Here is a 13161-nt window from a genome sequence, read left to right on the forward strand (position 1 = left end):
AAAAACTCAAAACAACCAGTCCATAATTTTAAATAAAATTAAGAATTCTTTGCAAAGCTGACAAGGCTTAAAGTGCTGTTACCTTTGCCTCCATGAATTGCAACAGCTTCAACCCCTTTCAGTAGCAGATACTCATGGATGGCATCCACATCTGCCTTCTTCTCAGCAAATATTAGAACCTACACTCAAAATGAAGAGGACAATTAGAACACCTGTGAATTACATCTTTATGGTTTCAGTCTTAAATCAAAGTGAAATGGTGCTTTGGTGTACAGCTAAGCTTTCTAAACTTAGTGCAGGGACACTCTTTGGTAGTGCTCTATTTTTTTACTTTATATGAAAAGAAGAGTGACTTTGTAGAAACTATTTCAATTTCAACATACAGTGTATAACAAAGAAATCTGAATGCAGCAAGAGGTGACTTAACTCACTAAGAATGAATACAGTATATAAATTAACTAGACTTTTTTGATTCTAACATACAAAGGGGCCAATTTACTACTGAGTAAGGGAATGCAGCAGTCTTTTTTTATTTTTAATGTAAACTGTAAAGTAATAGTTTTGTGTTGCTCTGCAAAACCATCGGTTAGCTTATGGTTTAGTAAAGCATCTTGGTTGCTTCAATGTGACAAAAAAAAAACATGGATAAATCTGTTATTAGAAAAATATGGAAATGTTTAAAAAGACAATGCAAGAGATTTCAGAACAGTTACTGTTATCAAAATGGTTATCCAAACTTCATCCAGTAAGACACTGTCTTTGGAAAGTACTGGAAAAATTATAAAGTACATCAATACAATGAGGAGTGTTTTAAATTGGTATTTATGTGGTGTGGTGAAATGCCTTTGCATTTAGTTTGCAGACAAAAAGTTTGTTTTTCCTGTAATGATAGCCGTAAACATATTAAAAATGTGCAAGTTTAAAATAATTGATGAAGAAATGCAAGTCATCTTCTCTCAACATTTGAGATGGATTAAATAGTAATTAATTTCACCAACGATGTCACTCTATAATTAAAATTTTGATTATTTCAGCAGACAGCAGTATAATGTACTTGTTTATACTTTTCAGGCTTAAATGTTTTAAAATGAAAAAACATATTCATGAATAATTACGCATAATAACAATACATGGGCTAAAAAAAAACACAAACTTTTATTGCGATGGCCATTCCCCTAACATACAACAATAAACATAATCACATCACTTACACCTCTTACAACTGAAATAATTAATGTCTAGTATTAAAGTAGTAATAATAATAATTTATTACTGTTGCGGGAGCTGCATAAGAAAAACAATTATTTTTATCAGCTACTCAAATGAATTAAGTTAAGCTTCTTTCTTGCTTGGGCACTCATTCATGCCACCACTGCTACTAATAAAACACAGAATAAAATATGGCTTTTCCTGTTGTCTCTTACTGCTTCAAATACATAATAATCCCTTTCTCTTTAAGACACTCAGGACACACCTACTTTGTGGGGATGACAAGCAGAACTTTTAAAGTCTGTTAGTGGGCACTGGATTAGATTAGGTAGTGAAGTATGAAAACATCTATTCATTATCTAAACCTGCTTTTCCTACTTCAGGATTAAGGAAAATCAGTGTATTTCAGCCTCCATGTTAACAGAAAACCACACACACTAGGGGGTAATGTCACCCTGGCCACCGATAGTGGCCTAACCCATTCACGATAGGTCACTACCAGTCCAATGGTATATTACAACAAAATATACTCTGGTAGATTATTTATTAGTAGTTACAGAAAATGCTAAAACTATCTTACTATCGTAAGGAATAGGACTTCTCCTGCATGATTACCAGTCATGATTTTGCAGGCAATTGAACGTTTATACAGTTTGTAAGCATGTGCCATCCACTCTTTATTTGTCGACATACAACTGAAGTACTTCTGTTCTTAGTGGAGGGGATGTGTGTGTATATGTATATATATATATATATATATATATATATATATATATATATATATATATATATATATATATACACACACACACACACACGTATATATATAAGGCCACTTCCATTATCAGTTGGGATGCCAGCTGAATGGATCGACCAAGGGAGAGAGCATCCTCAAGACACTAACTTCCCCGGGACACTAGAGGGCAGTTTCCCTTGGTGGCTGTGACATCATGGTTTCCAGCAAGCTGCACTGTGAGTTGGAGTTGGATGCAGCCCCTGTTAGGTTCCGTGGGGGTCACTATGGGGAACAGCACAGATGGCATAGCCCAGCTATATTAGGTTTCCATCATACTTGGGAGTAGTTCCAGTTAACCCTGATGAGACATCTGGAGCACTCCCAGGTGTAACATAAAAGGGCCCACACCTCACTCCATTTTGGGAGCCAGAGATGGGAGGAAGAGGGATGAAGCTTGCCCATGGAGGAGTGGAGGCAGAACGGGGAAGAGAAAGAGAAGGTGCTTTGGAACTGTACATTGGTGCTTTATATTGTGCTGCTGTGGGGAGTGAGGGAAAAGCACTTCCTCACTTGTATATAAAACATGTGGTGTGCTGCACTTGTGCCTAGCATCTGTTTGTGTCAGGGTTGGGGCACCTGGAGCACCCCATGGTGGTTCGCAGCATATGTAAAAAATATGCACATAATGTAAATAAATGCATACACATAGGTTATTTCTTTTGTAATTCTTACATTCTCAACATTGATTTGTAGTCTGGTTGCTGCCAAGAGCTTTTTTTGACGTCTATGGCACTTTTTTTTTTAATTTTATAAAAACTACAGACAGGTTGACCTTTAACTTGTTTTGAAAGCAGACTTAAATAATTATGCTAACAGATTTAACAGAACTGGACATGTTTTGTGTAATTAGAAGTCATCTAAAAAGTGTTGAAATACTGGTGTAAGGTATCAAAAATAGGACAACAAAAGCAGGCCAGGACCTTCACCTAAACAAGCCGTCTCCCAAGAACCAATTGTTAAGTTTACATTTTTAATTACATATGAAAGCAACTGGAAATGGCATTTTAAAAATAATGTCATACACATATCTCTAAACGTTTGGAGGTAGGAGAGTTTACTATAAACACATGTAAAACAGAATTTTTAATTTAAAATATATTGTTCTGGAAAAGGTTTTAGGGTAATGTCTTTCTTTACTAATGTGTGCAGGAACACACTTCAGGGCCTATTTTCTGCCCAATTTCTAACTGAAAAACTATTTATTTGCTATTATCAGCATAATCAGTGGATTAGTGCATGCCAACATAATTCAGGATATTTTCATTGACACCACCTCTTAAAAGCTGCTTTTGTGACACACGAATTTTCAAGTTAGATTTGTGAGAAAAATCACTTTGCCACTTTGTGTTTTGCTGAGAGATTTATGATTGTATCAGTATATGAAGGGGACATTACTTGCTTAATGACACTAACTGAACAGTATATTAATGGACAAATCAAATTTCAAACCTCAAACTTCTGATACTTCAGTTTTTCAAAAATCTCCCTTCTTTTAAACATTTGGCCTAACTTCAAGTTTAATTATATCAGAACACCTGTAAAACAGCATTTGTTGCATTGTTTTCTACAGCTGGGACTGTCATACAATGTATGGTGCCACACTAAAAACCACCAAACCTTGCTGACATTTCTCTCATTCAAATGCATGACACAGCAAGTCAAAACAACTGCAACTCATAGTTATTGTTCAGAAATTAAAGTACATGATGTAACCAAACTCCATAATGGGTTAAAAATTGTAATAATAAAAGTCTTTTTAGCCTTGAAAGAGAAGTGTGATTTTTCCCCGATTTATTTCTTAAACTTTGCAATTTTTAAAGGACTTTTAAATAATTGGTGTAATTCCTTCAAACAGAAACAAATTTAAGCCTTTAAGCTTCCAAGCTAGAAACTACACTATTAGAAATGGACATTTTAACAAATTTTTTATTTACATATCAATATGTAGCATTCAAAAAGTTAATAAAATACTTTCCAAAAAATGTTACCAATTTTCTCAATAACTGAGAAGCACGGTTTCCTTAAGTGCTGCCTTTCATTGCACCAAAGGTCTATGATGACTGACTTCACATCACAAATATGGCAAAAGTCTTACAACTTGATTACAGATTACCAAGACCTCATGGTTGCATGTGCTTAGCGCCATCTATTGTCTGAATTTGGGACTGTAAATTAGCAGATAATATTTTATCTTGCAAAATAAAAGTGTGCAGAATAAAAATAATAACAACCGAATAACAAACAAATGCTAAGATGATTTGAAGCTCATGAAAAAACAAAAAAGTATCACTAAATTTTTGTACCGGTGGTGGAGTTTTCTGAAGACATTCCAACAAATATACCATTTTTGCTTCCTCTTTTACATATTCCACTTCCTAAAAGAACAAAAACAGTTTAAATATTAAACTAGTAATTATGAGACCATAAGCATTTTTTTAATTAGACAATTACATGAAAATTCAAGAAAATAATAACCTTCTGCCTGCCATACCTGAATAACATCTAAACTGGCTGCACCAGCACGGCCAACATTGATAGTGATGGGCTTAACTAGGGCACTCTTTGCAAAATTCTGTATTTTTTTTGGCATGGTGGCACTGAACAGAAGAGTTTGCCTTTGACCCTACAGAAGACAGAAAACAAATACAAAATGGTCTATTTTAAAGAAAACATCAAAAATACATACAGAGAATAATTCATTCATTTTCTAACTTATACTGTGTGCAAAATTATTAGGCAAGTGATTCTTTTGACCATATTATCATTTTTATGCCTATATTCCATCTCCATGCTGTATTAACTTGAATGCTTATTGGATTTAAGCATATCAGGTGATGTGTATTTGTGTAGTTAGGGAGGGTCTGGCTTAAGGAGATCAACACCGTATATCAAGGTGTGCATGATTATTAGGCAGCTTGTTTTCCTCGGGCAAAACGAGATTTAACTGACTCTGAAAAGTCAAAAATTGTAAAAAGTCTTTAGAGGGATGCAGCACTCTTGAAATTGCTAAGATATTGTGGCGTGATCACAGAACCATCAAACGTCACAAGAAACATGTTGAGAAAAAAAAAAAACGCAAATTAACTGCCAAAGATTTAAGAAGGATCAAATCCTCCGGTGCTGTCATATTCCAGAACTGCAACTAAGAGTGCCCAGAAGTACACAGTGTTCAGTGCTCAGAGACATGGCCAAGGTAAGGAGGGCTGAAACCAGACCACTGTTTTTTTTGGAAATGTCAGAAATCTTTCTTTTTAAATTTTGAGTTGCTTATTATTCTCACTTTAACAGATGAAAATAAACAATGGAAATCGGAAAAGTTTCATTTTTCCTTTAGTTGCGTAATAATTCTACACACTAATGCTTGCCTAATAATTGTGCAAACATATGCATTCCCCTGAGAATGTTCACACTCATTTCCTTTGTAAAACATTCAGGTTTCAGGTTTATTAACATTTTGCATTGACTGACAGCACAGTATTTGTTCCATATTAAAATTAATCCTCAGAAATACAACTTGCTTAATAATTGTGCACACAGCATATTTAGCCAATTCAACATCACAGGAAGCTAGGTTCTGTACTGGATATCACCAAGCACAAGGCCAGGCTTAACTGTGAATGGGGCACAGGTTTATTGCAGGCTCATGCACATAGCCATACTCACTTACATTCATGGATACACTAAAATTTATGTAAGTTATATAATGTACAACATTAAAACAAAAATGCTAATTGTAACTATTTTTTTTTCTAATAAAGTGACCCACACAGAAACTTTGAGTGGGCTGACTTTAGCGTATTTAATTTTGAAACTGCCTGTTAAGAAATAAAGTATAATCAGATTATACTATTACCTTAAGTTGTATTAAAGTGTCAAGTTATTAAATATTATATTTTCTATGCTTAATTCTTTACTTTCTTCTGTAGTACTATCAGGCTACCTTAAAGTAGGAAAAAATGGTCCTTATATCCTCCTCAAAACCCATATCAATCATCCTGTCAGCTTCATCTAGAGCAAGGTATCGGCATATATCCAGTCCCACCATTTTCTTCTGCAGTAGATCCATTAGCCGTCCTGGTGTTGCTACCATCATGTGAACACCACTGATAATAACAGGTATAAAAGAGAAAATGAAAAAATTAATAATACTACTTTTAATATACTATTCTATTTTTTGTGTAAACAAACCATTCACCTGGATTTAAAAGGTCTTACTGTTGATTAAAAATGATATATGAAGAAAAACACACATGTCTACAGAAACTATGTATCAAAAATCTAGGCACATTTTCACACACAGCCCTAATCACTCAAATTTATATTAACTATGTAAGCAAGTACATACTGAGGATATTAAAGCAAATAAGACTTGAGAACCTACTTTCCAGGCTACAAATAGTGACTGGAATTGGAACCTAACTCTGGTCCAGGGAGTTGTGGGGCAACATTGTTGCTTTCTGCATCAGCCAGTTATAATAAATAATGTATTTTGTTAAGTGGTCAAAAAAATCTTTTAACACAACTGTCAACAGCCTGAGTGAGAAAAGACTAGGCAATGATTTGATGAATCATTTGCTTTGTCACAAAAAAAAACTTCCCAGTTCCACCCATGTGCTTTCAAAAAATGATGATAAATGTTTTATAATGGGAAAAAAAGCTGCAGCATACTTTTTGACAACTTCCATCTGTTCCTTGACCGACATACCCCCTATACAGAGGGCACAGCGGAGCAGAGGAGCACCATCCTCCTGAAGAAGTCTGCAGTAATATTCAATAATACCATGAGTCTGTCTGGCTAACTCCCGCTGAAATGTAAAGATAGAAACACTGAGGTTACTCCTTTATGATTATCTTAATGAAAGCAGAAAATAAATCTTATTAACAAAAAAGACAATTCACAAGAGGCAATTAAACATAATGCTTAAAACGTGTCTAGATATTTTTTGAACTACTTGTCTTTCAATAAAGCAATACTAAAACGCTATACACTAAATCTCAAAGTCTAAAGTTTACAAAGTAACTTTGTACTGCAAGAAAATCCATTCCAGCCAACAAAAAAAACAGAAGCAAGGGCAAAACATCATCTTTCAGTTGTAAAGCAATCCATTTCAACAAACAGATACAGTACTATGCAAACTCCCTCCATGTAATAAAACTAATGGTAGATTTGTTTGTGCAAAAACATAATTACGACAAAAATGTAAATGCAACTTTAATTTAAAAAAATTACAAGTACAAATACTTCTGCAAATCAGAATATTCAAAAAGCTATTTCAGTATTATTTGTCTAGTTCCTAAAAGGCCACTCAAATCTCGACACATAGATGTATTTCCAGGCCAAAATTATTTCTAGGATGGGGTTTGCATACTGTCATGTCTGCATGTCTTCATATACAGTTCTTAGAAATACCAATATCTTTAATGCACTAGATATGCCCCTCACTTATGTTAGTTTCACAAAAGTCTGAAACAAACTGACCAGACCTGAAATTGGAGAAAAGGAAAAAAAATATGAAGAAACACCTATATATATTAAGATATTTACTGAGGGGCAAATGATAAGTCCATAGGGTCCTTCCCTCTTGAAAAATGGCAGCCTCTTTTCCTGCTCTAAGCAGAACATGATTAGAGGTAATGTAAAAACAAGTGTTTTCCCTGAGCCAGTGAATGCAATTCCAATCATATCTCTTCCTGATAATCTGAAAAGAAGAAGAAAATACACTGATAAAACTCATCAGTAAAAAAGTAAATTTTCTGATCTAGTATCAAACTGCCAATAAATTAATAATTGGTTGTTCAACTGCTTGATTATACTGTAATTTTAATTATTAGACACTTGAAAAAAACAATATGAGCAAATTCTTAGGCTTAATGATAAATATTTGTAGATATTATTAGGTATTTTCTACTCCTGCTAACAACATTTATAATGAAGATATATATTGATCCAATCTTTTATTAATGTAATGTACACAACGACAGCAGCTACAAACTCCAAACAGACAGTGGTCAGGCTGGAATTCTGGATAAAAACGTACACAGACAAGTGTGTTTTTTTTTTGTTTTGTTTTTTTTTAACTCTTTATTAGTATTCAGGACCGGAACAGTGAAGTGTTGTTTTATCTTTTCTTTGGAGAGTTTAGATTTTTTAAATTTAAAATTTACATTTTTAATCAAAACCTTTGACTTACATTGTTGGTATTCCCTGGATCTGAATAGGTGTTGGATGAACAATACCTTTCTTCTTTAAACCTCTTAAAATTGCTAAGAAAGTAAAAAAAAAAAGTAAGTGTCTGATTCTAATTTCATCTTTCAACGATGTTGATTTTTGCATAAACTGTCACAAAATAAAAGGTACAAATTATTATGTTTATTAATATTATAAATACTAGGAAGCACAACACCTCTTATGACCCGCAGTTGTAAATATCTTCATTTTACTGTACATACCGGCGGGAAACTTCATCTCTTTAAAACTCTTGATTGGTGGTGGAATGTCTTCACCCTCTACTAAAATATGGTATTTTTTCCTCACTCGATCATTACGAGCTGGTGGCATGTTAATAATATTTCGAGGAGCTCTCCAGCTACATAAATAACAAAAAGCATAGAGAGAAAAAAAAAACAAATACAAATCTTCAGCACATATTTATCATTACTAAAAGCTAGAAATTGAACTTTACCACTGGAGGAAAAAATTACATAGACAGAAAAATACAAATGTCATAGCCTAAACATAAAATGTTTTGTTTACTCTAATACAGTGTACTCTGTATATAACCAAACATAACCAATAATTAGTATGTCACTGTGATTTATGCTTCAATGGCGTATGCAAAGTTAGGGCACTGCAGACCAAATTACATATTTTGATGACATTTGAAGTAAAAAAAAAAAAAAAATAGTAAAGACAACCTTGCATTTTTATGGAAAGGTTAATGTACATTTATGATTTATTTGATAAGCTAAAAAATGAAATATGAAAAAAATAACATTTGCAAGAGTTTTGGCACCCTACTAAGTCAGCAATTAGTAACACCCCCTTTGGGAAAAATGAAAACTTGCAAATGTTTGTTGCAGCTAGCTATGAGTGTTTGAATTTGTTTTGGAAATTTTTTCCCCCTTCTTCCTTGCAGCTTTCAGCTGTGAGATATTCTCAAGCTGTCTTGCAAATCATGTTTAAGATCTATACACAGATCTTTTAATTATGTTCAAGTGACATTCCAAGACATTCACCTTGTGTTTCTTTAAATGCTTCATATTAGATTTTAAATTGTGTTTCAGGTCATTCTTTTTTTTGTTGTAGAAGACTTTTTCCAGCTTCAGTTTCCCAACTATATGACTTTCGCCTCAATGGTTTGTTGATATTTAATGGAATCCTTTCTTCTATGTATTTGAAGAATACTTCATGTGCCACCACCTACCTCACAACTCCAGAGCATACAAGATCAACCTCCATACTTAACAGCAAGGTGTTTTTTTCTTTAATTTACTGTTCCTTTTTTTACCCAAATAAACCTTTTGTGGTTCTAGCTAAATAGTTGGATTTTAACTTCTCTGTCCAGAGCACTTAGTTCTAAAATACCTCTATCTTATTCAGATGGTTCTTATATACTTAAGACACTTTTTTTTGTGATGGGATCATAGGTAATTTTGCCTTCTGATGGTCATGTCCATGGCAAGTAATGCAGCACCGCTACTCTTTTCTAAAACTGCAGTCCATTATAATGATAATGCAGTTTTGTTTTGCTTTCCAACACAGTATACAAGCTGTTTTGACAGTCTTCTTGGTCTTCCAGATGTTGTCTAGACCTCCTCGGTTCCCCAAACTGCCATTGCTTAATCATATCTGTTACAACCTACTCTAGACTTTTGTTTTTTTAACTCTAATTTGGTGTTTACCTTAATTGAGTCCTGCCCTAATTACCCACTTAAGTTGCTTATTAATTAACTCACCTGGGCTATGGGTGGGGTGTAGGTTTATAAATGAAGCTTCTTTGAGTTTTAAGTCAGAGAGAGAGTGTGAGAGGAGAAGGACAGAGCAAGGTATGGAGAGTTTTTGGTTGCTTATTAACGAAATGTAATTGTAAGTTAGCCATCTAAGTGATAAATGTGGATAGTTTGTATCTAGCTGTAAACTTTGTGAAGTTAGACAGCTATGTTAGTGTGGATCTCCTGCCTTGTTTGTTTTGTGTAATTTTCTCCATAGTTTGTGAGTTGTTTTTTATAACAATAAAAGGAGCCTGTTTTTATTTAGCTGGCTTACTTAGTATGGATACACTTTGTCTGCTGAGCGTCATGTGATCATAACTGAGCTGATGGTTCTTCTCTCTTGTGCGTGTCTCTCTCTCTCTGGCAATCGTCTCCTATTCTCTGTCTGCATGTCCGCGATATTTTTGGATACGGTTATACGGCGAACTGCTCTAGCGAAACAATGAAATTACAAGCGCACAAACGCGTAGATCCTCGCGCTACGGGAGAACAAGGAACATTGAGTGAGCTGACGGGCTGGCAGCGTCAGCTTGGGTGAATCCCCGAGTCGAGGTGAATCAGGAAACGCGTCACGCATACCCACAGCCTGGCTCGTGGCTCTTTACGCGAGCCAATGCTCGTATTTAGATCCAAATTTTTCGCTCATACTTTCCTCTTATCTTGAATTTCGTATACAGAGGTGACAGATCTCGAGATATATATATATATATATATATATATATATATATATATATATATATATATATATATATATATATATATATATATATATATATATATATATATATATATATACTAACAGAATACCCACGCTTGGCAGCGAGAAGTAATGTGTTAAAGAAGGAAAGAGAAAGAAAAGGAAACATTTTGAAAATAACGTAACATGATTGTCAATGTAATTGTTTTGTCACTGTTATGAGTGTAAGCTGTGATATATATATATATAGCAAAATACCAGCGCTTACTTGATGTCATGTGTTAAAGAAGTTATGAAAAGAAAAGGAAAAATTTTAAAAATAATGTAACATGATTGTCAAAGTAATTGTTTTGTGTATTTGGGCAGCGTCACAAAGTTTTTAGATCTAGCTGCATCAGAAAATGTACCACGACGTCTGACACGCCTCCTTTTACTGTTTTCTCACAGCTTGGATTGCTGCTGTCATATACACACATACACACATATACATATATATATATATATATATATATATATATATATATATATATATATATATATATATATATATATACTATATGTGTATGTGTGTAGCTTTGGTCACTGAGTGCAAGGGAAAAATAATAAAATATAGTCTATAAGTTATTAAACAGTAAAACATTAACGTTTTAAGAAGTACAGGTACATTGAGCACTACTGGAGTGGTTGGGTAAACTACATTTTAAAGACTGTGTAACACAACAGGTAAGTAACTAACAGCAGCTAAAATGTATATGGATCATCTCTCGGTAGTAGATCCCTTTTGAAAGGCGCTACGACGGCTGTGGTATAGAAATTACATTTTCTATGTGAGCGTTCAAATTTGTGCCTCTGGTAATGTGCCTTACCGGCATTTAAAGAAAATTAGTTTTGTGTCCTCTGCAGTGTTAAGAGAAAGGCTTTGGTTTGGGATAAAAGGAAAAAAGGTGTAAAGAAAGGAAAGTTGCCTTTTTCTTTTATATAGTATAGAGATGTGTTAAGCTGGCGTTATGATGCGCCTTTTGGGGACAGTCGCGGTGGGTCTTGTGTAGACTGGTGAGGCGTCCCGCCATTAATCGGCTGTGATGGCACTGTCAGTCCTCCACTCGTGTGCGTGTCTTCATAATCCGGTGAGGACCTCATAATCATATACGTGCAAAGAAAGTGTGAATCGCCTTAATATTATTTTGCCGTGGTGTAGAAAAGGGGTCCGTGTTTGCACTTGTCTGGGCTATAAGCGCGGGGAGGATGAAAAAATTAAAAGTGCTCACTTTGACTTAAGGCAGAAGCGCAGTCAGCGTCTCAAAGGCGGCACAGCTATGCGCAGCGCTGGCTGCTCGACTTTTGCTGGGCAGGAGACCACAGTTTTGCAGACACGTTCATGATATCAAAAGTCTCAGCGCTCTTTGGAGGTCATTCATATATTATATATATATAGCAAAATACCAGCGCCTTGCAGCGGAGAAGTAGTGTGTTAAAGTAATGAAAAGAAAAGGAAACATTTTAATAATAGCGTAACATGATTGACATTGTCATGAGTGTTGCTGTCATATATATGCCTGCCTAAATAAGTCACCCTCGCTTTGCTCTTACTTTTTTACCGTTCATTTAATCATGGCTAGTGGCGGAAAAATTATAAAATGGAAGGAGGATGGCTTTACCAAAACAATTATTGATGGCGAATCGATTATTCATAAAGCTTGAATTGGTGATCTGTTTTCTGTGTTAACCTCATATTTTTCATACTTCTTCTCAAACTAAGGTGGTGCGAGGGTAAAATGAATCGGGATTCGCTGATCAATGTAATCAGTGTACCAGGAAATCATGCATTGACAAAAGCTCCCCTGTGCTTGTAATGCAAAGTGTGATTAAATGCATTATTTTTAGCGTTATGGAGCACATGCATGAAGCTTCTCAGCTGTGCTTGTGCTAAGAAAAGGAAAGATTTTAAAAATAGCGTAACACGATTGTCAATGTAACCTTTTGTAAGTAGTGCCTGGAGGATTCAGTGTGGAGAAACTCTAGAGACAGCGTGTGTATTAACTTGTGGATTTTTCTGTGAGTATTTGGTGGCAGTCTGGCGAAGTTGCTTGAGGAAGGCGGCGTTAGCAGAGCTCAGCTCAGCGAAATGAGATGAATGGGAGGGAGATGATGGCGTGACTCCCCACCCGCCTTAACTGTCAATCCCCCACAAACACAGTCTCTCGGAATTTGCATAAGCACACCCCTTCACCTACAATTTTAACTTAGTTACAAAGTGATCAAAACTCTCGTTTATATCCTCGTCCTCTCATTAAACTTGTATCCCGCATTACCTGTGGGCATGTGAAGCAGCGGTAGCCTGTCTATGAACTTAATTTAAAGTTTAGGTTTACACCTTGCTTTCTTTCGAGGTAGCAGCACTCATGAATATGGTAGTATATGTCACTTTCGCTCGCTTCTTATTGTTTAGCTGCCTTCTCAATTATAT

At 35.0% G+C, this 13161-nt stretch overlaps 1 protein-coding gene across 1 annotated transcript in view; it reads right to left on the minus strand.

The window, feature by feature from the left end:
• The window catches only part of LOC120542187 (probable ATP-dependent RNA helicase DDX41), a 51929-nt gene that overhangs the window by 12976 nt on the left and 25792 nt on the right, over positions 1-13161 (minus strand). The window contains exons 6-13 of the mRNA XM_039774461.1: positions 8456-8592; positions 8197-8269; positions 7551-7704; positions 6674-6810; positions 5946-6108; positions 4497-4628; positions 4309-4380; positions 83-179 (exon numbers count right to left, since the gene is read on the minus strand). Coding sequence (XP_039630395.1) covers positions 83-179; positions 4309-4380; positions 4497-4628; positions 5946-6108; positions 6674-6810; positions 7551-7704; positions 8197-8269; positions 8456-8592 — 965 coding nt within the window. The remainder of the gene's footprint in view (positions 1-82; positions 180-4308; positions 4381-4496; positions 4629-5945; positions 6109-6673; positions 6811-7550; positions 7705-8196; positions 8270-8455; positions 8593-13161) is intronic.

Source organism: Polypterus senegalus, chromosome 13, assembly GCF_016835505.1.
Source record: "Polypterus senegalus isolate Bchr_013 chromosome 13, ASM1683550v1, whole genome shotgun sequence".
Lineage (NCBI taxonomy): Eukaryota > Metazoa > Chordata > Cladistia > Polypteriformes > Polypteridae > Polypterus > Polypterus senegalus.